Source organism: Haplochromis burtoni, unplaced genomic scaffold, assembly GCF_018398535.1.
Source record: "Haplochromis burtoni strain Fernald_Lab_line unplaced genomic scaffold, NCSU_Asbu1 Contig_3, whole genome shotgun sequence".
Lineage (NCBI taxonomy): Eukaryota > Metazoa > Chordata > Actinopteri > Cichliformes > Cichlidae > Haplochromis > Haplochromis burtoni.
In genome coordinates this window covers 1,690,734-1,715,212 of record NW_024582364.1, presented here as the reverse complement: position 1 = coordinate 1,715,212, position 24,479 = coordinate 1,690,734, and the positions used below count along the sequence as shown (strand labels likewise).

The following is a 24,479-nucleotide window of genomic DNA, read 5'->3' as shown; positions in this document are numbered from 1 at the left end:
AGCTTGCAGAGAGCACATATGTAATAGATTGTAGTGCACACAGATACACACCACAAGCTGACCAAGGAGTTACAGCTATGGGGGGAGGGGAGGAGATTATGTTTTATTATACATGCCATCACTAGCTGTAATCCACTTTAACAGGGCTTTGCTTGCTGACATGCTTTAGATAGGGCACACAACTGAAAGACAGAAACTATCCACTCAAAGTCATGCCTAAAATTAACATTGTTAACTTGTTAAACTTTAGCCCATGCGTCAGTTATGACCACACAAAAATGACCATGTGGATTTTGAAGCTGAATCATCAACAGTGTAACTATGGGAATGAACAAACGAGAAGTAAAACAGTTTAACAGAAGCAGAAAAACCTCTCTTTCTCCAACCACTTACTCTCTGTCCTTTTAATCAGCCAGTGACTAATCTTACTGACTTTTTATTACAATGATAATAATGATAAGGGGTTGAACTCCCAAAGTTGGAATCTTAGGTACATCTTAGGCCTCTGCAGGGTTCTTGTCTATATCAGATGTTGAGATGTTATACAACTAACCAGCAGTGAGCTAAAAGGACACATTCTTTGGATTTATCCACTTGTATCACCTTATAAAAGCATCATATTGTGTTTGATTTCATGACAGTAGCATTTTATTTATATTAGCAAATGCTGAATTATGCATGACACATACTGATCGCTTCACGTTGCTTAGCAACCACCTAACCATGGGGTAACATGGCCTGTTTTTTAACTTTCATGCATCTATAACACCTTATAACTTCTATAGTTTTAATTTCAGAGCAAAAACATCTCATTTATGGATGAAAAAAAATGTAATATACATTTCTATCAGCCACTTAGTTACAATATGAACCACATCTTTTCTCAGCAGTGTAGGAACTGGGCATGCAGTATTCGTACTAATATATCAGTGTTTCAGAGTGTCAGGAGGGTTTTGCATAATTATGGGAAATATGTGACGAGATCAGCATAATCGCTGTCAACAGACTCATGTTTTAATAGTTTAAAAATACCTGTTTATGCTATTTTCATTAAGTCCCTGGAGAAATGAACCAAGACTGCATAACTTCACACATCTCAGTGGCTACGTAACTGGCTTTGAAAACAACTGTGATCTTGTGAAGCTGACATGTGAATTCTGTTGAAGTAACTATGGTTGACATTAGTTTACCGTTCCCACTTACAGTCAATATTCATAGTCTGTTCGCAGTGTTATACTATCAGTATCACGCTCTTGGTAATCAGTTGCTTTGTCAACAGTCAGTTCCAATAAAACAGAACAGCATTTTTTGGAAGGACAGAGTGGTCGCGTGAGCAAAGGAAGCCACGTAAATCATATTTACTTTTACAAACTTGCCAAGTAAAGATCCAAATGAGGCCAAGTACCTGGTAAAAGACTGTAATTAAATTAAAACTGAGAACACACTGATGCCTCAAATATTTGCTTTAAAGTGGCCGGCCACCAGCTGCTTGGTTGGAACAAGTAGATGCACAAACCTTAGTCTGGGTTGTGAGGGTATCTCAACAAGATCTTGTGATAGATCCAGAGGAACAACCGAATGGAGGGAGGGCAGTAGGGACAATACTGAGGCTGTCCCCTGTAGGCCTCATACCAGATAAAGATCTGATTATTCCCTCCTTTTGGCTGGCTTTGCAGAGTGGACAGACAGTGGACTCTGTATTTTTTTTTTTCCTCTGTTGAGCAGTGTGGACTCTCCTCCAGCCAGTGCCCAGCAATTTAAGGGAAGCTGTTGTTTTGGAGAGCCACTGTGGGAAAGTCATTAAAGTGTAAAGCATCTCTCTTTTATTTCTTTCTAAAGGAGTCCTGGAAGAGGCTTCCACTAAGGCGGTGGATGTTAATGAGTGCTGACACAGATCGGCCACCCCCACAGTGCCGTGTGTGCCGATAGCCGCTGCCATGGCAAACGGATTCTCTGCAAGAAAAACCAGCCTGCCGGACGCTCACTGAAAATGGCTTCAACTCCTCCACAGGTGGCCAGTGTCTACATATACCAGCAAGCTACTAAATCAGGCCTTTTGTTCCTCCAGGAAAGTGTCTTTGACTCGCTGAGGTGGTGGTTGTTGATCAGTACTGTGCCATGTGCTCCAAAGATCAGCTTGCCAGTATTTATTTACAGATGATCAAGAGAATATCTGATACCCAAAACATGACTCTAATTTATAATTTAAACAAGGATGATTTCTCCCCCTCCCCCAAACAAAAAGTGTCCTCTCACTAATCATGTCATCATTATTTCATGCAATATATAATTAAGTGGCACAGTAGACATTGCACAGGTAATCAGAAAAATACCTCTCATCCTTTCTCCGGTGAAATGACCCTCATTAACAAAGCATTACAAACCCACAAAACAGACCTAACAACATGCTGTGATCAATGTACAAGTAGCAATTTGCACTGACTCTAAGGCCAGAAGATTGCCTGTACTGCAGAAACCCATGAGGACAGTTCCCTTTTATGCAACCTTAACTGCTGCGTATAAAACAATAAGATGTGGCAAACACTGAAAAAATAAGCTGACATCAGTCTAATGTTGATTTCTGGAGTTTGACAGTGACACTCAAATGTAGAGCAGAGAAACCGGTCTGAAGCAGTCTGCTGGGGAGAGTGGTGTTTTTCATCGTCTGCATTTCTTTTAAAAAGAGGGGCCTCTGCTGGAAACAAGCGGTACCACATGTTGTTTACCAGCCATTTTTTTTTGCACCCCAGGACATCCCAATACAGTATTCACTTGGCCCATTCTGTTCTGTAACCAGAGCATGTTAGCTGTCTCATTAAACATAATCCTTAAATACAGACTGTATTCTCACGAGACACCGGGGATGCAGTGCTCGCAGAGCTCTAGACAGCACGTGAATATCACCACAGTGTGTTATTTTGACTTGCATGACCCATGAGTTGAATATTTGCAGAGTAATCAGCCTTAAATATCAGCATGCACACACAGCACTGTTCTATTTTCAGTTTGTCTATTGATCTGCTTGGTTAAACAGTCGATCGCAGGCTAAAGGATAACATTCACAGAACAGTTCAAAGACCCATACCGGAGGTAAAGAGACACTGTCCAAGCTGTGTGCATACCTTGGACAGTGAGTGTGTGAATGGGTGGATGATTGTGTATAGTGTAAAGCGCTTTGGGGTCCTTAGGACCAAGTAAAGCGCTATACAAATACAGACCATTTACCATTTTACCATAGCAGCCAAGCATTACTGAAGCAAGTGAAAGCAGCATTGATTGGCTTTGTAAATGGCTGGATATAGGAGAGAATGATTGATTTGACTGCTTCTGCACTGATGCTTTTCACGCGCGTTCTGCTCGTCACTAGAGTTGCTGTGCTTTGTTTTGTTCTTCTTCCCAGTACTGCGCCGTGCTCCTACTACTGTGTACGTTTCCTTTTTGCCAGAGCCCACGTAGATTTGTAAAAAGCCAGGTTATGTAACAGCCCCGGCCACTTGAATATGCTGCCATTTACTGAGGGGTGAATGGAGGAGTTAAGAACAGCAATGGAGCCATTGTCAGGGTCATTGGTATGCAGAACACTGCGGCATTACTATTAGGACCCTCGTCAGTTTTGATGAAAATCTGCTGTATCTTTGCCCCCTGATCTGTGAGGCGCTTTCTTCTCCGTGTCGCCCTCGGACTATTCCTGTTGGAGACCAACTGAAACAGCCAGGCAGTCACGAGGCCCGCCCATACAATGCACTTGGAGAACCAAAACAACCTTATCCTATCAGCACCCAGAATAAAGTCAACTTTGATATGTTTTCACGTTAAATCACATGTTGAAAGGTACTCAGTGCACAATCTTCAGTAAACACTTGACTTGCAAGGTTGCACAAGGCCTGAAGTATTTTCTCAAGTGGACTAACTGAACCTTTGAAGGTGGCCACACAGCAGCAAAAGTCATCATTTTCTCCTGCATTAAACCTGATTGCTTTATATTCTGAAAGAGCAGTCTGTGATATCATTATTGACATGGAGAATAATAAGAATTCAACATGCATTTTCATCCTTATGAAAATAACCACCCTCCTGGTTCATTTTAGTCTAAACACAAGGGTTCACCCAGCTCCTCCATCTTCCCTCTCCTCCCTCCCTGTCTGTCTTTTGGAAGCGGAGCGAACTGGGTTAGGGTTATATAACCGATGTCTGTTCTCATAGATCCTCAGCAGCTCGTCTTCCCCTAATCTTTTCAGCTTGATTACACCCTCCTTTCCCTCTCCTCTGCCGACTCATTCAACTGAGAGCCTTCCCATGCACAAGCACATCCACGCGGGAGCACACGAGCAGTGCATCAGGATCCGCCACGCTCCGGTTTGGAGCGGATGGGACGCTTGTGTTTTGCAGGTGTGAGCACGAGTGTGTGCAAAAGCTGTTTTGTCGCTGTGCCACATCTTGTCATGATGAGGAAAAAGACGAAGGCTTCGTCTGAGGTCAGCTGTGTATGCTCAGCAGTCCTGCCTCGTTTTAGCATCACTAACAATCAATATTGGTCTGGTTGATGTTTGTGAGGGGAAACAGTTACATTTTTAGTGTGCACTCTTAATATCTGACATACCAACACACAGCGGAGCTGAAAGAAAGCAGCTGGCAATGGATGTGTTCTCACAGTTTATCACAGTGGAAACAAAGCAATGTTTCACAATGTGTCAACATTTACTACCACTTGTTTACTGTGTGCCTCTGCTTCTATGAATGTTCTTTCACTTCAGCTTTCTGACAGACTTTAGACATACTGCTTTATTCTGATAAAGCAAAAGTCAGCAGTCACAAGGTACACATGCAGGATGGAAAAAAAAAGAAGAAAGAAATCCAGGTCACAGGCTGAAGGCGGTGTGTCTGCTAAGGGTGTTTATCATTACCCCTAATCTGGTACGAAGCACTGATGCAAAATCTGTCCAAGAATTATATCTTGATTTCAGCAATAAGGAAGACTTCCTTCTTGTACTGTGGAGCTGTAAAACCACTATCTGGCTGGTGATGAAAACCCCAAACGAAAATGATCCACTTTTTATAGCCTCCCCATATTACAGTGGACATTGACTATGTTGAGGAAATCACGGCTTTAATCACTATAAAAATGACTTTAAAAGCAGTCTGTGTGGACACAGGTGAGTTCAAGGGTCAAAGGGCGATATCCATTTGTTTTTTTCATGGCATGTAAGCTGAACTAGTGCAGTTAACGTGACCGTCCCATTCCTGAACTTTGCCCCCACAGGCCATAAAAATGTGAATATTCCTACTCAGCCTGCAGCTTTGCCACAAGCCCATTCACCTTCAAAAGGTGGTAAATCTTCCAGCCTTCAGGTGGATAAAGGTTTAACGTGTTATACAAGCCTCTTCACTCCAGGCCAAGAGGCAGAAGATGCTGGGAACATGTTTGACAGAGGTCCGAGGGAAATGTTTGGGACAACATAAACCTGGAGTGGTTTTCATGTTTTTGCAATATACCAACTGTTCTGCCGCAGGTTTAATCACAGAATCCCATTATACGCAGTCGATGCATGACTGACACGACGTCTTGGCCGAAGTCCTCGTCTGGTTCATCCAGTAACTGTGACCAGCCTCAACCAAGCATCTGCTGCTTCAAACTCTTTGCAGCACTTTACTTCACTGTCACTGTAAACGTATGTGTCGGTGCATCATTCGAAATGCATTTATTAGAAAACCAAAGTATAATGAGATTTTTTTTTTTTTTTGCTACATACTAATGCCTCAAAATCTCTTTAGGGTTTCATTAGTGGTGCTGCCAACCCAAGACTCACTGTATCAGGAATTTAGCAGAGGTATTGAGTCGCTTTTGGAGTCTGAGGAAAACATCCTGGGTCTATTTTGTCATCTGTGAGCTTCCACGGAAAGTAGAGCACCCCAGATGTGTGCCTTGAACATCCTGTGGGGGCAAGCGATGGTCTGCTACCCTGATTAGAGGTGATTATCAGGTGAGATTGCCAAAAACAGTTTCTTGTCACATTTTCATACTCTTTCTAGGAATATGATGGAGACTGCAGACATTTGTGACAGCTTCCTCTACTGATCTTTGAATGCCAGTAATTTTTATGTGGATTCAAATTCACTTAAATATAACCCACTATAAGACTGGTTAGTGTGATTTCCACAGGAGAGGCTTGTTATGAGCGACTGACATCTCTTGGCTTGTTGTAAAATGACAGCCGCTTTTCCGTAACCTCACTGAAACGCATACATGTGGTTGTAGCGACCTCCAGTGGTAGCAGCTTTGAGCGCATACGCAAACACTTAGCAGAAGAGCCAGATGGACCTCATATGGAGTTCTTCACTCAAGGCCATCTTGATGTAATGTGTTCGGGTAGATGCAACATTTCTGGTTCTTCACAGCAGATTTTCAGCCAGGCTGCCTGACTGAAACACTCAGTTATTCAATCAATTAGTCAACTGACAGAATTTAACCACAAAAAATGGTAAATAACGCAAAAGCTTGCAGATTTGACCCCCTGTTCTTTACCAGCGTAATTTGGGTGTCTTCAAGCTTTGCACTGCTGCTGGGAAAAATAAAACAAGCAAGGAAACTGGGGTGGACACTCACCTCTATTTTCAAATGTGCCATAAACTTTAAAAAACAACAACCAATTGTTATAATTACTATATTAACAGTAATGCAGGTCATTTTTAGTGGAAGAAGACTACACAAGAAATATAAACTTGAAAAGTATTTTTTACAGAAAGAGCCTTTTTATTTATGCCTTTTAAAGAAATCACATTGGGTTAGGGTCCTTTAAATTAGAGTCTTGACAAAAATATTCTATCCTTTACATGTTTTTTTGTTTCACATTTTCTATAGGTGCTACACAATTTAAAACACACAGACAACATTAATCATTCACATCAGGGTGTTTGCATTCCCGTAACCCATTTTCTGAGCATGCAAAATTAAGCTTGACACTCTAATTTAGCATCAGAGGCGAACTCTGAAGGAACACCAACTGGCTTTTTTTTAAAAATGTCAAACAGTGTCTGTTTGTCTGTATGTATGCAACTGCTACCTCATACAGACTTCTGAGCACATCCTGCATGCATTTATAACACAAAAAAACACAAAATCACTGAGTCTTTCTTAACAATGCTGAATAGAAATCTGGAGCCAAACAAAGGCTTTCCGCAGAAAACTGCTGTTGTGCACTTTTTTATAGCCCTCATTAGTTTGATCCTGATATCTCAGTCTAAGGCAACTTTTCCTTTCAAAGGAAATCAGGGGTTGAATGTCTACTAGGCAGATTTAAACTGACATGAAGCCATCACAGTGACGGGGAACAGATGCATTTTATATAATTGGAATATCTAAACTTCTTGGCTTTCCAGTGCTGTCAATGTTAGGTCCATAGGAGGAAAACATCTCCTGTGAAATTCCTTTGTTCACATTTAGAAAAGATGCTCTTATAGCACTCTAAAAAAGTAATGAAATGCACGCTGAGTAAGAGGAGAAAGAAATCCTTGCTCCGACTGCATTAGGAACTACCGAGTAAAGCTCTGATCAACATGACCTTAAACTGATGGGGTTGCCTTCGATTAAAAGTTTAACATGTCATAAACCGCCAGATGAAAAGAGAGAAACATAATATTCACAGCATTGATGATGGTATTCGTTACATCAAACTACAGAAATAATGACTTCGAACGACACTGTATATAGTTACACCTGTATACATTGCCATTGGCTATTGTGTGGTGCAATCCCTTTGCATTTCAAGGGAATATTGCTTTGGCACATGTATGACCTATAATAGCTTACACCCCCAAAACAAGCTGAGCACTGAGCATGGCACACAAAATGCCAAATGTCATTAAATGCGTTTCCGTCCAGTTTAGCTACTGACCTTTCACATGTAAAGTTTTCAGAAGAAATAAATAATCAGATGTTTAGTCTTTTTTGTTAGTTAGCCCTCTAAAGTCACTGCTGAGAGTTGAGGTTTCCATTAATCAGAACAAGAGTGAAAAAGAGTGTTTAAGGTTTCAGACTCTTTGACTTCTTCATGAAATCAGTTCATAATGCCCCACGTTAAAAACAAAGACCTGTAAGAAAACGACACGAGAGAGGTAGGAATTTGAATTCCGAAACCTTTGATCCACAAATACTTGCATGCTATTTACCAGTTGGCACGGCAAGAAAGTAAATAAATAAATAAATAAAAGTATAACTTTTGACACCTTTTCACAACCAGAAATATGGCAGTACGTAAACTAGAGAATACAATCACACCCAGCAGCCCCTCTGCCCAGAAGGATATTTACACTGCTAGCATAGACTAAGAGTTTCTGCCCTGCTAGATGACCACTTCTTCACGTGGTAGGTTGAGCTTCACCTCCCCTCCTGCTGCTGCGGAGGTTGAGTAGACTGCGGTGGCAGAAACACAAGACGGGCCGTTTGTCTCCATGGTGAAGAGCTTGCAAGGTCCCGGCAGGGCTGCATCAGCATCAGGAGCCTCCTTTTCTGAGCTGGATGCCTGGGATGATGCAGGGGAGGATGTGGGGCTCAGCTGCACAGCTGTAGTGTCCTGCAGCGTGTGCTCACTGGTCTCTATTTCAAACGCTGCCCCGCCAGCCTGCCCGCCGTGTCCCATCAAGCCAGCCCCTCTGCCCCCAACCTTGGACCTCCGTGAGCTGTGTGGAGGCGGGAGTCGACTGCACACGCAACACGCTCCGAAAAAGGAAAAGGCCACCAGCAGCAGGATAGGTCCGATGATGATTGGGGGGTTGGCAGAAGGCATCAGTGTGCTGAAGGCGAATGCTCCCACCAGGGTGATGTTGAGTCCAGCCAGCATGATGCATAGGCCACAAGCACAGCAGAGTGCCGGAGAGGGCAGGCCATGAGGGCGAGACTTCCTTTTCTTCTGGGGCTCCTTTTTAGGCACAGGGGTGCCGGTGTTTCTATCAGCGATGACCATGGTTTCCCCTCCAGGCTCTCTGGCTTTCTATCTTCTATCTTTTTGTAGATACACAAAATAAAGGAAAATAAGCTTTTTTAAGTCATTACAATGACACTAGTGTGCACATGTAGAAAAGCTCTGTCAATCAGTGAGCTTTGATCTGTCACCTCATTGCACTGCTACACCTACAGAATACAGACATGAGAACAGATTGTAAAAAGTTGAGTGAGCAGCACTCAGGTAGTGGTCATCTATTGGTGACACCTGCATAACATGTGAAGACAGCTGGCCACTGAAATCTTCCTAAATCAATTACACTGTTTAAAAAAACAAAAAAGGATCTAAACAGCACCTGTACAACAGCCGCATGGACGGGCAATTCACTCTAGATGGCCTAAAATAAGCTCCGTTAAAAAAAAGGGAAGCATGAGCCCATTAAGAAAAATCCTCAGTGGTACTTAATAACATGTCTTTAAGATGGCATCCCTATTTATTTTCTCTTAAACTGTGTACAGTCACCGTGCAGCTGCTTCATTCATGCCACCCAAGCCACTAGAGGAAAGGCTGTGAGTGTTTAGTTGCAATCAAATGAGCCCTTTCATTCCAGCATGCACCCATTCAAGAGCAGACAGGAGACCTAAGCAGAGGGGATGTGTGAAAAATATATTTTTGTAAATATGTGTCTGTAAATGTGTGATATATCGCAGTTGGCACGTTTATAAAACGGGTTTTGCTTGAGAGGCGTTGAAATGCGCCTTTACTTCCACTGATGTTGCATTTCTGGAAAAATTAAAACATGAAAGAAGGGGCGAGACACTCACCCTTTAGGTTGATGCACTGAAGGTCTTTCCATTGTTTGATCAGCAGATTTTCACCGCGGTTACCGGTCTTCTAATTAAGGGGCGAAATAACTGAGACGCTGAAAGGGCGAATCAGCACCAAACGAACGATTTTCATCCTGTTCTCGTGGCTTCACAGTCCTGAGGGCACAAGTCATGAAAGCCCTTCAATCACTGGCTCAAGCAAACACACACACACGCACAGACACACATACACGCGCACACACGATTCAAGGCGACCGACAAGATAAAATCCGAGAGTGGAAAAAAGAAGAAGAAGAAACAGGCAGAAGATCACTTAGGTGAAATGGCATTTCTTAGGAGCAGACACACCGCGCGCTGCTGCTCCAGATGTGGACCGAGCAGCACGTAACACCTGACAGGTCAGCCCGAACCGGAAATGGTGTTCCAGACATCTCTGTCTGTGTGAAGCTGTCATATTTTCATTCATTCATATCTGAACTGAGCATATTCCCTCCGTCGCCGGACCGCTGGATGCGAAGCTCGTTCCCGAGCCACCCCTGTGTGCGCGAGCGAGTGTGCAAGTGGAGGAGGGAGTGATGAAGGTGAAAGCTGTTGCTCTCTGCCTTCAGCCCACACCGCAATGTTGCTGATTCTTGAAAAAGGAAAAGGATTTTAATTTATTCCACAGCTCTCTCGAATATAAAAATGTTTTATCTAAAATTATTATTTATTTATGCTGTGTATTATTTTATAATATAATTCAATATGAATATTTTTCTGTTAAAATATTTATTTATTTAATATTATAATTTAATAGAATAGAATTGAATATAATAATTTAATAGAAAAATAGAAAAAAATATTATATTCATTCATTTTGTATTATTTTATGTAGCTATTTATTATTTTACTATAATTCAATATGAATATTTTTCTATAAAAATATTTATTTATTTGTTTATCTATTATTTTATATTATAATTTAATAGGCAAAAATATTGTATTTCCTTATGTGACTATTTGTTATTGTATATTATTTATATGAATATTTTCTATTAAAATATTTACTTGTTTATTCATTTTGATCTTTTTTTGATCATGTAGCTCATGATGATGATAATGATCCAGTGTCTACATTGTTGGCTATCAGCTAAATTAACTGGTAATAAATCGAGGATAGCTATTATTAGACCAACTTTTGGCTTGCTGTGGTAAAAGATGAGTCATCAAAACTCAAAAGGGTCACGACCTTTGCAGTAAGTCAGCTAGTTTGCAGCTACTGAATCTATACATGACCGCAAAAGTGTGTTAGTAACAAAACAGTCCTTTAAATGTTTTAAAAGGGTTTAAACCTTCTTGTTGCCACCCAGGTTATTTACTTATCTTGTAAAATATGGACTATATTTGTATATGCAGTTCATTACGTGCTCCTCCACTGTCTAACTCCCAGACACAGGGGGATTGTGGTGTTGTGATTTGAGGTTTGACAATCAAGCTGCACCGCAGACTCCTCGGGGCTCCTGTTGTGCACAGCTCATGAACACAGCTCGGCATTATTCAGCCTCACAGCACGTTACACTTTTTTTGTTGCGCTTTCTGCCGGTGCTGTCCTGAATATCAATGTATTACGTTTCACTGCGGAGGGGGTGGGTGGGTCGCAGGTCACTGTGTGCACGCCATGGATGTTGCCACGTGTGTGTATGTGCATTCATTTATTTGTGTGTGTGCTACTCATGGAAATCACATGCAGGGGAATTGAATAATATCCAAAACCCATCATCGCTTAATGACTGTCATAATTCTATAATTGGTGGGATAGAGCATTGTACCATGATTAGAGGAGCTGCACAGGAGTTGGACTATTGGGCCTAATTTGCTTCACTCAGTGTCAGGATGTAAAATAGAAAAAAAACTCCACTAATGATCACAATCTCTGGATGTTTATTAGATGACATGCTGTTTTATATATATATATATAATGAGGTGATCTCAGCTAACATGATGAGCTGATATCACAAATGAACAGGAAAACGAGATTTATAAAGATATACACAGCAGAGAGATTTACACAGCTGTACTTTTTTGTACTAAGTGTGAAGGAAGATCAATACAGAAAAATTAAACTTCTTCTGCAGAAGTTGCAACCTTCTGCATCCGGCTTCCTTCACATGGAGCGGCCAGTCTTGCTACGTGATGACCTCATGGCAGATCTTGATCTGAAGGCTTTAGTTTCCGTCTCGATAAGACATCCGGCATGTCCGCAGAAGTCCTGCAAAAGACAGACGGATCAGTCATGAGGGAGGCTTGCGTTGTGTTCGCTGAACTAAAACCTTTTCCTTGATATAGCTGAGATTTTAGATGATCTGCACTACGTAATTCCTCATCTGTTAAATAACTGAGCCAAACAGTGCATCAGTGTGTTATCTGGTTTGTTTTTCTTGTTTAAATGAGACTATAGTGCTGAAGTGTGACTTCAGTTGTCTGTCTTTCAAGATGCTACACATTGAAAAGTACTCTCTTTCACAAATGTCAGTGAAGACCTGAAAAACTGCTTCGTTTTGAAGGTCAGTGCAGACTCTGCTGTCTGTTTGTTGTCACACAGGACAGCGCATGAAATGCATGATGACATGATTGAAATATATGTGGTAGCGCCATTGCCATAGTAACAAAATTAAAAGTGAGTGACTTTGAAAAGGAGGTGATACTTGGTAATGTTCACTTTCAAAAGCCCCCCATTCTCCTCTAAATTGCTTGTAGTCAGCCAACAAAAAGCCCCACGTCATTATGTAAGGCGTTTTGTTGATTCTTTTCTTGACAGTTTGGCTATGGTTTAAAAAAAATGTCTTTAACTCTCAGAAATAATAAAGGTAACCCTTACCTGTCTGGATAAACCTAGTTATAAAGTCATTCAAATGGAAAAGTAGAGACTGAAGTGCTGAAAGGAAGTCAGCATTCTCTACGTAGCGCATGTCATCAGTGAGACTGTCACATAGTAACATTTCAGTGTTTTTTCTCGATCTTACTTTAACACCTTAGTGTTTATATTATAATTTTTAAAAATAGCAAACAGTTAATTAATATAAGGCATAAAGAGCAACAAGAACTACCAATCGGGCGACACAGCAGATCTGTACATATCAAGATTCTGAGTAAAGCCCACGATAGTACTGCATGTGAGATATACTACACTACTATGGAGCTGCTGGCTTGTGTATTATCACAGCTCTCAAAGGTTTTTGTAGTTTTTCCAACATCCATTCATGCCCAGATTAGATTCTTATAAGTCTATCAACATGCTGACTAGTTTCTGCAAAATGTGATTCATACTGCAAAGCTTAGGAAATTAAAAGTACTCTTATATCCAGGAAACATAGCATTAAAATCACAGGAACTATATTACAGATAAGGTATACTGAAATGCCTTTCTGCTGTACTGTGGTACCATTCACATCCCTGTTTTGATCATGTATAATTATCAAAGGAGACAGACCCCTCATCCGGGTTGGCTTCAGCTATTGTTCCAGCCTCCACAAAGGTTCCCATACGACTCTTAGACCGTTCCAGATTAATCTGACTGTGAGTCCCTGGCAAGACAACAAGAGAGCATGGAAGCATTAAGTGTAACAGTACACGTTTAACTAGCATGTGAAACAATGAGCACTAGATCATACTGAGAAGGGTTATACAGAGGGGAAAATACTTATTTGGATTGTATAGTCACATATATGTATATAACATGGGCCTTAACAATTAAGGCAGATAGTTTTAAATGAACGCTTAACTTAAACTAAAAAGATAATAACAGTTACAGGTGTGGTTAAAAGTTTACATACATTCATTCACTCCTCATGGGCATGAATATCATGGTAGTTTGGGCTTTTAATGATTTCTTTGAATTGTTCTTTTTCCAGATTGGAATGATTGTACAGCGTACATGTACTTTTCAGTCGAGCTTGAAGTTGATGATTTTGGACCCGGGGCTTCTTTCTTGGTCACCACTCTCTCAGTCCATGTGCTCGTAAAACTCACTTCACAGAACAGTAACACTGGTGTTCCAGCAGTTTCCAGTTCCAATGTTGACACATCCGAATAACTTGCATTTATGAAAATTGCTTGAACTGATTATGTTGGAATCTGCGGTTGTCTAGAAATCACTCCAAGAGACCTTTTCAACTTGTGTAAATCTACAATTCTCCTTCTTAGATCTTCACGGAGTCCTTTGGACTTTGGAGTGAGTGCTATCAAACAAATAAATTTTAAGCTGGCAAAGATGATCGTGATCGCGATGACTACTGAGAAGTAAACGGACCTTGGCCTTGTCAAGTTAAAAGACAGTGCGCATGTAAACCTATGATCATAAGTGTAGGTATAAGCAGCTCATCTAAGTGCAAGAATATAGCTTCAGAGAGGGAATTTTAGGACGGGAATGCAGGCACTCCTGAATCTTCCTGTGATTTTGACCTTCACATATGATTTCAATAAGTTTTAATATGCAACATTTAACTCAAACTGATAAAACGAAACAAAAACACATAATTTGCAAATGTTTCACTCAGTCTGGTAATAGTTTCCATGTTTGAAGTCAGCATGTCAAAAACATGAACCTACTTTCACTGGAGCACAAACATGCACAGATGCACAGTTGGCTGCACAGCGCAAAAACTGTATGCAGACAAACGTTTCCCCTGGCTCATATTTGTTAACAATTAAGTGAAAAAAAAAAAGCAGTTAGGAAAGAAGGAAATTATATTATTTTTTTTAAGCGCACTCAGTGAGACATTAGACAGATGGCTGAAGCGCTCTCTCTGATAACAGCCTGAGCACAACATCTGCCTCGCTGCTGTCAACTCTGCAGTGTTTCTACAGGTGTCTGAGTTTTTATCAAACAAATAAGGCGCATAGACTCAATGCAGATCAGTATCAAGTGCCTTTGAGTGTTATACGATAGCATTATTAACTCACTGGCTCGCTCCTTCATTTCACCCACCTTCTCGTCTCAGTGTCTCAACTCGCTGATCAGGAGCAGGATTGGCAGGCGCGGGGTGCACTCTGAAGTTCGCTGAGGATTTTAGCCAAAATGCCTTTTATTGTTATCGTGAACACACTTACAAATAATAGCATCAAAAAAAATACAGGTATATATCAAACTGCTTACCAAAGGATGGAAGGATGTGGTTGACGTTCAGCCAAGCTTTTATGAAGGGGTAGATTGCTATTAGCAGGCCTGGAAAGCATAACAGTCCAATAAATTTATTAATTAAGGCCTGGCTTTACTCTAGTTCCCTTATGGTTGAAAAGCAGCAGATTTACTGCAGTGTTAGTGCAGATAACTGTCACCACGAGAGAGGAAAGCATTTGGTGCTGCAGATGCAATGAGAAGCCTCATTAAAAATGGGCATAAATTGTAATAGTGTATTAAAAAATACAAATTCAATCACCTGCATGGACTAAGTCACACCAATCAGTGTAATTTATTTTGTTCAGTTGTTTGAAATGCAATCTCACTGCCTCCGGCTCCCGTGAGCCTTAACGGCTCATAAAAATAACAGTTTTTAATAGAAGTTTCCATACTTGGAGACTTTGCGGAGAAACAATAAGGCTGTTTGATGAAATATCTATTCCCAAACTGAAATCCACTCGACAAAGCCTTAAGATTATTCTCAGTGCAGCAGATACAATGTGCAATGTTTCGTTCAGTTCGACTCAAAGTACAAAGTAATATCTGAACCGCTGGGCTCGTGTGCCTCTCTGTGGCACTGTGCTCCAATTCAAACGTTATTGATTTCCCTCTATAAGCCAGAAGATCTGGCATTACACCCCCGGCAAGTCCTGAGGGTGGCTGTGATGCATGTTTGTGCTTAAAATGTCATGAAACTGCGGAAGGAGTGAAAACAATCTGCTGAGAACACTCTGTTCATACTCATTAGTCAGCCTATGTGTTGGAGGCAGCATCGCAGCACACAAGCCCCAAAACACATAATTAGATGCTACTCAGCTGCACAAATGCTGCCAAAGCGAATGTTTCTGTCAAGTGGCTGTGCGCAGTGTTGATTTGTCAGATTCTTAGCGCACATTACAAAGTCAAATTAGTTACTGAAAGATGATCAACTCATCAGAGAGGATGTTTTTTGCATTAACTATGCATGCACTCTGATGCCGTCGTCCTGTGATTGAAAACCCTGCCCTTTTGCTCCTTCTCTCCAGGAAACCGGTAAAGACACTCCTTTATCTTGGCAGCCCAGTTCCTCTGGCTATCAGCTGGCTCCAGTTACAGCGCTGTATCAAATGAATGAGGGATGGAAAACTGACACTGACCGCTGATCTTTCACCTGAGTTTTTGACATTTCATTTAAAATAGATATTCCAGCGAGATATAAATGTGCGCTCCCTCAGTTTTTTGGCCTTCTTGAATTGGATTTTTAGTGAATTAACAAATTAACTCACTCACAAAGAAATGCACTGTGTAATAATCTCTCCGGTGATGCACCATAATGTTTAGATACAACTATTACCTAAAATCTTCTGTTTAATCTCTTAATATACAACGTATCACTGGTAAACCCTCCCGGGCCAGGGTTGGATTTTATTTTAGCTACATGCTACATGTTAAATCAGAAAACTCTCTGAAATGTTGCATTTTAAATTTTGGCACTACAGTTTTTCTTTTAACGGCTTTTCCCAGTCTTGGCCAATATATCGATTGGACTCTACCCCTAACACCACATGGGTCACCAGACGACCAGGTGGCTGTTAAAAGGTTAAAAAAAATGTGAAAGCCACAGAAATAGAGCATAATAAAATACACTGTATGGTAATAGCAGAAGTTTTAGCATCAAAAACTAAAGTACCTGAAGTAAAACTACTAATTTTGCAAAACCTTAGCCAATATTATTGTATTAATAATGTGTATTAATATGTATCAAATGATGTGTATAATACGTTATTCTGGGGGGCACAGAGAAGGCCAAACATATCATATGGGCTCTCTCAAAAGTGTGCAGTTGGACATCACACGGACTTTGTACTCAGTTATAAATTTCTTGCATGAACCTCTGTTGTATGAAAGTTCAGGGCTGCAGTGCATGAGAGACAACAGATCTGTCATGACCTCCTGAAAAATGTCATAAGTTAAAAGTTACACACAGCAATAGCAAAAAGCAGGTTTAATAAACAAATGTAATCCAAATATCCAGAATCGGCTTATTACCCTCCCTATAACTGCATCACCTATAAAATCTTAAGACACACTCACCAAGGCCCCCCGCTCCCAGGAAGATACCTCCGACTGCATCAGCATCGCATTCCCTGGATACCCCAATGATGATGCAGCCCGCCACAATGCTGAGCAGGGCTGAGCCTACCCGTAGCCCGTGGTACTCTCCGGTGCTGACAGGGTTCATTCAGCACGTGGATGCTCCCCGCCTGCTCCCCCCACCACATGCACTGTGGAGCCCCGACACTGTGCTCTGCTTTAACTTGGGCCCTCAACTTTAATGTCCCCGAGCCTCACCCCGCTTCGTCTTTCACTCTCAATGATGCAGAAACACTTTCTCTAGTTAAGCCTCAGTCGCTATATTCTGTTTCTTAAGATACCTCATGCATCTTTAAAGATAGAGCTCTGGTTTCCATTGACATAGAAAATTAGAAAACTAGTGGCTCTGACTCTTTTGACAGTGAAACCCATGCTACAAATCTGATCATAGTCCTCCGGCATCAAGTATCAGGGCTGCAGCAAATACCCTAATTGCAATTCTCAAACTGTTAACAAGTCTTGTAGAGTTGCAATGTGCTGAAACTTAAAGGCAAGGTATGGCAGCATGATGGCAGCACTACAAAGGCAGCACAGAGGAAACTGTGACAGAGAGACAGTTAGATTACGCTACTTGTCTGATTTGCCTGTGAGCTTGAAGGGAATGTGTAATGAAAGGTTCAGAGAGTTCTCCATGTGGTGGGGGCCCGAGGCCATCCACAAAGGCATGCAGTTGCCATAGGAATAGCATATCCATGGCAACGGGGGAGGAAGGGTGGGTAGGGGGTTAGAAGGATTAACACCGGTGAGTAGGGTAACAAATGAGCATACTGGGTGGAAGAGAAACTGTGACACATTTACTGTTAAGAAAGTAAACTCCATCTTTTCTGGATATTTGCATGTATTTTTAATCAATGCTGGTAATGCAGGTCCTATGTGTGTGTGTGTGTGTGTGTGTGTTAGTGACACAGCAATTAATGGCTGACAATAATGACTCTTGACAGCCTTTGTGGCATGTCAACCTTTAAAATCAAGCTAACTTGCAGGGGGCTGCAAATCCCCAGGAGTGAACCAGCCTTCCGAAGAGATTTATCAAGTCCTTTGGGGTTATCCGTCCCCCAGCAGACCAGAACATAAAAATGCCACATTACACCAGAGACTCATGAAACATCCCCATCATGGTGTCGCAGAAAGTGAAGGAGCACTTCTGAAGGACAGAGCTGTAGTTTCTGCTCAAGGTAGTTGTTTTTTCTTGCTGTCCCCCAGCAGAAAGAGAAGCACTAGAAGTCCTGAACCTCCTGATGTTTACAGATTCTGATGGGCTAACAAACTGAATAATAATACAGAGTCCTGTATACATCTGATCATTCATTAGGGAAAATAACCACAATTGTCCATGTATTTCTTTTCTGATTATACAATTCACAGAGAGGTTGGAGCCAACTGAGCTCTTAGACGGTGCAAGGCCATACACTATGGACAGTGTTGGGGAGTAACGGAATACATGTACCACCGTTACGTATTTAAAATACAAAATTTGAGTAACTATATTCCGTTACAGTTACCGTTTAAAAAGGTGGTGTTCAGAATACTGTTACTTTGTTGAAATAAAGGGATTACATGGTGGTCTTTTCCTGTTTCATATGTTAGGCTATGCCCTCTCTATTTTTTGTAATTCCATGCTGGCAGTGTTGGGAAGGTTACTTTTAAAATATATTCCATTACAGATTACAGAATACATGCCCTAAAATGTATTCTGTAACGTATTCCGTTACGTTTTTCAATAAGAGTAACGTATTCTGAATACTTTTGATTACTTAACATATTATCATGCATTTTACAACTACGTGAATGTACTATTGCTGTGTGATTTATTACTATTACTGAAGGTCCGCGGCTCCGAACCGTAGTAAAGGGACTTCTGACTAATACAGTTCCGTGTCGGGCTCGTAGCCGAAAAATTGTTTTACTTTGTTGTGTGGGTCAACTCTGCTTGCGAGAGACAGAGAGAGACGTTGAAAGGCTGCTCCAACGGAACTTATTGTTTCAGAGGAAAACACCAACAAAGCGTACAGTCGAGTTTTAATAGCTTATTTACAACTGGTGTTAAGATATTCATTGTGTGTATTCATGTTGTACAGTGTTTAACTGCATTATGGTTACTGTGGTTTAACAGAGACAGTATTTTAGTTGTCACCACAAGGAGGCACTGTTTCATTGTAAGAACACGGATGCTGCGTCATCACGCCCCAAAGAAGAGAAAGGGAAAAAAAAGTATACCACAACGAAAATGGCACCCATGAGAAAAGTTTTGCCGCGTGTTGATGAGGAATAAAGTTCACAAAATATTAAGGACATTTTTGCCTCCGTCGTCATTTTCCTTCGAGTTGATCGCTGTCGATGCTGCAATACTCAACAACTGGGCTTGTCAGGCACTCTTCTTGGCTGCAGTGGTTATTATTATATTGACAATTTTCCAGCTCCCGTTTTTGCTCGATGACAACTTGTACTTTTCGACTCTCCTTTTTCTCCCTCCCTCGCTCACAGACACATAACGAGTATGGCAGTCCATTCTCCCTGCAGCACGGACTACACTGCCCATGAAGCTACATTCTGCATTCTGCCTATTAGCTTAGCACAACAACTACAACAAAAAGGCGCTCTCTCACCCAGGAAACACGCAGAGCGTCACCCTGTAACCATGGCAACCGCAACGCTGCCCCCTGGAACTACAGAATGTAGCTGTCAAACAAAACCGAAACAGTCCTGACCCGCCACAATATGAAACAGGAAAGTACCGCTGTGTAATCCACAAAGTAACTGTATTCTAAATACCACCTTTTTAAACGGTACCTGTAACGGAATACAGTTACTCATATTTTGTATTTTAAATACATAACGGCGGTACATGTATTCCGTTACTCCCCAACACTGCATGCTGGTGGAAACCCAAACAAAACACGCATTAAGAGGCTCAAATGCCTGTGTCTCAATCTCGTGTCTCATAATGACATGAAGAAATATTTTTAAAAATGATTTAATATGAAGGCAACAGGCAGAGTGTTACAGGCATCGCCCTAAAGAATGTAGCCTCATGGGCAGTGTAGAATGATGATGATGGATTGGATTTATATAGCGCTTTTCAAGGCACCCAAAGCGCTTTACAATGGTTGTAGCCACAGCTGCCCTGGGGCAGACTGACAGAAGCGAGGCTGCCATATCGCGCCATCGGCCCCTCTGGCCAACACCAGTTGGGTAAAGTGTCTTGCCCAAGGACACAACGACCAGGACAGAGAGCCCGGGGATCGAACCGGCGACCTTCCGGTTACAGACACGCTTCCCAATGCCCGCAATGGACTGCCATACCCGTTATGTGTCTGTGAGCCTGAGGGAGGGAGAAAAAGGAGAGTGGAAAAGTACAAGCTGTCAACGAGCAGAAACGGGAGCTGGAAGCATGTAAATATAATAATAACCACTGCAGCCAAAAAGAGTGCCTGGCATTTGAGCCTCTTAATGCGTGTTTTGTTTGGGTTTCCACCAGCATGCAGTGTTGGGGAGTAACGGAATACATGTACCGCCGTTACGTATTTAAAATACAAAATATGAGTAACTGTATTCCGTTACAGGTACCGTTTAAAAAGGTGGTATTTAGAATACAGTTACTTTGTGGATTACACGGCGGTACTTTCCTGTTTCATATTGTGGCGGGTCAGGACTGTTTCGGTTTTGTTTGACAGCTACATTCTGTAGTTCCAGGCGGCAGCGTTGCGGTTGCCATGGTTACAGGGTGACGCTCTCGCTCTGTGTGTTTCCTGGGTGAGAGAGCACGTTATGTTATGTGTCTGTGAGCGCGAGGAGGGAGAAAAAGGAGAGTCGAAAAGTACAAGTTGTCATCGAGCAAAAACGGGAGCTGGAAACATGTAAATATAATAAAATACATTTTGGGGCATGTATTCTGTTGTCACGGCTGATGGAAGGTATGGACTCAAGCGCGGAGCTCTGGGTTGAAGCAGACAGTGCGTTTATTTACAGTGCGTGAAAGATAGTCCTTAAACATCAATATCTCCAATAATTGTCCTTTCTTTTTCTCAGTTCCCGGAAGTGGTGAAGGTGAGTTTTCCCGTGAGGTCTGTGTGAGCTCCTCCTCCCGAAAACACCACTCCTCCGTCCCGTACTTCTTGAAAGTCGAGCAAACACAACAATGGATGAGAAGGCTTGCCTGGCCACGCGGGTGACAAGATCACGCGCACACTTAGCTACCGAGCTCCGAGTACAATCCAGCGTCGACTGCCGTCTGGACACATCGTTAAATACCTCCGTCTAGTGAGGAAAGATTAGCGGCAGCTGGAGCCGAAGATTACACTTCCGGGTCAGAGATCAGCCTTTCTCACTCTCTCGGAGACGCCGTTCCTCGGCAGCCAGACCCGCAGAGTAGGGAGGGAGAGAGAAGGAGAGGAGGGCATACACACACACATCACAAACAAACAAGCAGGTCGTCCGGGAAGACCGTCCGACCGTGACATCTGTAGTGGAATACATTTTAAAAGTAACCTTCCCAACACTGACCATGAACAATGTTGCCCTTTTATCTATCAAAGGGCTAACACAGGGAGACAGATAAACCATTCATGGTCATATTGACACGTCAGCTAACCTAACCCATGCACTGTGGGAGGAAACCGGAGTAAATCCACACAAGCTTTCACACAAGAGAGCATGCAAACTCCACACAGAAAGGAACAGCCAGCTATAGCTGAGTCACACCCAGACTGTCATATGTGTTATATGAATGTTAACATATGCACATGCAGTAACAACTTTACGATCACAGTTTCAACTACAGTATTTTTATAGATTTGGAAGAAATTAATTTAAAAATAGAAAAAAAGAGCCTGCGTTGGCCGGGAATCGAACCCGGGTCAACTGCTTGGAAGGCAGCTATGCTAACCACTATACCACCAACGCCTCCTTAGAGGAAGGCTACTCAAATTCACTTCAATCCATATCGATTTATATGAACTATATGTATGTTTATATTTTATATGTACTGCATATTATGGCTTTTCGTAGTCTGTCTACAAATATTTGGCGTTCTAGAAGTGTCTATATTTGGCCATAACATGGGGCCATTTTATTCTATTTTTTCGCCGAACCAAATACATCCATACTGCTGACACGGCTTGTTTTCACACCGTGATAAAATCGAGCAGCAAAATAATTTTCCCAAAGAAGGGAGAAAAAAAACGCAACTGTGGCCCGTACGGGGATCGAACCCGCGACCTTGGCGTTATTAGCACCACGCTCTAACCAACTGAGCTAACCGGCCACTTACCACAAACCCAATGGTACACTATATATACTATATACAAATGACTAATGGCTGGGCCCACAATGCAATAGCAATGTGGACAGCCAGCCCCAAGGTTTTTACTGTCTTACTTAAAAACTGATTAGGACTTATTACGGAAGAGGATTAGGGCCACTGGAAAAAAAAAGTGGGCACTCTTTCTTTTCCAGAATTCTGAGATTAAAGTCAGAATTTTCACATTTCGACGTTTTTCATAAAATATCACTTAGTGACACAAGCTAAAGACCATATGTAGCCACAACACAGCATGCCCACCTTTATGATAGGCATATACGAGGTTTATGCCACAGACCTCGTGGCGCAACGGTAGCGCGTCTGACTCCAGATCAGAAGGTTGCGTGTTCAAATCACGTCGGGGTCATTCCTTTTTTGTTCCACAGTAAAACGCACGCTTAAATTGTAATCTTCTGTCTTACAAGTTGCTACTTACCGCGTTTGCACGCATGGTAAATATGAATACAGTTTTTTATCGACATTAGATTGAGTGCTGCAGCGGTGAAGATTCTCACTCTGAAGAAGCTTTTTCTTATAATCCTAAATATCATCGCAATTGCATTTAATTACGTATCTGCGAAAGCGATATTGGCAACTGTATTTATTCTTATTGTATCCTAATTTTTGCCTCATAACTTTTGCACTGTCCACTTCCTGCTGTGACAAAACAAATTCCCCACGTGTGGGACTAATAAAGGTTATCTTATCTTATCTTATCTGTTAACAAGGAGAATTATTAATAGCAAATCAAAATAACAAAGTAAAACGGTGGGCTCGTCCGGGATTTGAACCCGGGACCTCTCGCACCCTAAGCGAGAATCATACCCCTAGACCAACGAGCCAGCTCGAAATGCAGCATCGTCGTAATCCAACAAAACCAACAACAGGTCCTGAGCTCACAATTAGTAGTAGTTTAAAAATTAAAAATCTTTATGTTACGTGTAACTGCAGTTGGTTTTGTTAGCTATAGATCTCTACATGAGTTGGTAAAAACAAAGCAAACAAACAAATAACAAACTGTTGTTATTGTTCGGCCGACTGGCTAGTAAAAATGGATACAGAAAGTGTAATGCTAGGGCCACGGGAGGATTCATCTCAATACAGATAAGTAAGGCTCATTAAAAAGTGTTTACCAGTCCGACTAACTTTACCTGATTTATTTTACCTCGAAGTTTGCCCGGGGGCTTGGCTTTTGCAAGCAGCTGGCTCATACTCTTACATAAACTTTATAATTACTCAGCACCACATGCATTTCGGGTCTTGGGGTGGAGAAATCCGTGCATTGAATCCAAAAAGGAAAATCACATACCTAAATCCACCATGCTATTTTGCCCTGCAGGGTCGACAGCCAATATTAACACTCACTGGTCTCACTTGGCTAAGCACTAGCCTGCATTAACCAGTGACCAGGCCTACTGGTATAACCTGTTAGTTAAGCATTATGTAAGAGTGACACATCAATGCTGAACTGAATGTAAGTGAACTGAATTGTTTATTGTCTAAGGAGTCTTAGATACCATATTCAGCCTTGCACTGTAAAATGTGGTAGTTCTCAAAGCTGCCCAAAAAAAGGAACCTTGTCTGGCTGTGTCACCTTTGTCATGACTGTGTTACAACTCTGAGTTGGAGGACCACAAAGCAAATTTGGCCTTTACTGAACCCCCTCATTTCACTCTCTCTAGCTCTCTAGAGTGTCAACTCCAAATTTTTGAGAAGTACCTTTTTATACACGGGGATACAATAAAAAACAAGTTACCTCAAGCAGCCAACAATAATAACATATTTTAACACAGCTGTATATAGCAAGATGTGCCTTCTCTCTTATTGTGCTTTAGTGGTGCCTTTCCAAAAATAAAACAATGAAAAGTTTGTTTGTTTTGTTGTGTTAACTAATTATTGTGGAAGGTAACACAAGCAGGTATTTAATAGGCATTAAAATGTTTGATTATATTCAGTGCTGCCATCTTCGATTGCCCGTGTCACGTCCTTTTCTCAAGGTTTTTAAGGGATAAATACAAAGTTCACTTTATTTAAAATTAACATTATGAGCCAGAACATTACCACAGGCTGCTACTGTGTGTAGCAGTCAGCAAATCTGTCCTCGGCATTCGGGTTTATATATC

General features: G+C 41.6%; 2 protein-coding genes and 4 non-coding genes across 7 annotated transcripts; 1 reads left to right on the top strand and 5 right to left on the bottom strand.

The window, feature by feature from the left end:
- Positions 1 to 7,017: 7,017 nt before the first annotated feature.
- Positions 7,018 to 10,387, bottom strand: LOC102310886 (transmembrane protein 275). The gene is made up of 2 exons (XM_005912749.3): positions 9,764 to 10,387; positions 7,018 to 8,998 (listed from the first exon to the last, which is right to left on the bottom strand). The coding sequence occupies exon 2, from the start codon at positions 8,958 to 8,960 to the stop codon at positions 8,340 to 8,342; it is 621 nt and encodes a 206-aa protein (XP_005912811.1). The 5' UTR covers positions 8,961 to 8,998; positions 9,764 to 10,387; the 3' UTR covers positions 7,018 to 8,339.
- Positions 10,388 to 11,263: 876 nt separating this feature from the next.
- kncn (kinocilin) lies at positions 11,264 to 24,391 on the bottom strand. Of its 2 annotated transcripts, none has more exons than XM_005912767.2 (5): positions 23,666 to 24,391; positions 14,901 to 14,969; positions 14,733 to 14,804; positions 13,236 to 13,329; positions 11,264 to 12,014 (listed from the first exon to the last, which is right to left on the bottom strand). In XM_005912767.2, the coding sequence occupies exons 1-5, from the start codon at positions 23,676 to 23,678 to the stop codon at positions 11,945 to 11,947; spliced, it is 318 nt and encodes a 105-aa protein (XP_005912829.1). In that variant the 5' UTR covers positions 23,679 to 24,391; the 3' UTR covers positions 11,264 to 11,944. The 2 variants fall into 2 exon arrangements, with proteins under 2 accessions (XP_005912829.1, XP_005912828.1); XM_005912766.3 differs by lacking the exon at positions 23,666 to 24,391 and adding an exon at positions 16,998 to 18,536.
- On the bottom strand, positions 21,888 to 21,959 carry trnag-ucc. Its single transcript has one exon. It is a non-coding gene; the product is annotated as a tRNA-Gly (tRNA).
- trnai-aau lies at positions 22,247 to 22,320 on the bottom strand. Its single transcript has one exon. It is a non-coding gene; the product is annotated as a tRNA-Ile (tRNA).
- On the top strand, positions 22,652 to 22,723 carry trnaw-cca. The gene has a single exon. It is a non-coding gene; the product is annotated as a tRNA-Trp (tRNA).
- Positions 23,127 to 23,198, bottom strand: trnap-agg. Its single transcript has one exon. It is a non-coding gene; the product is annotated as a tRNA-Pro (tRNA).
- Positions 24,392 to 24,479: the final 88 nt, after the last annotated feature.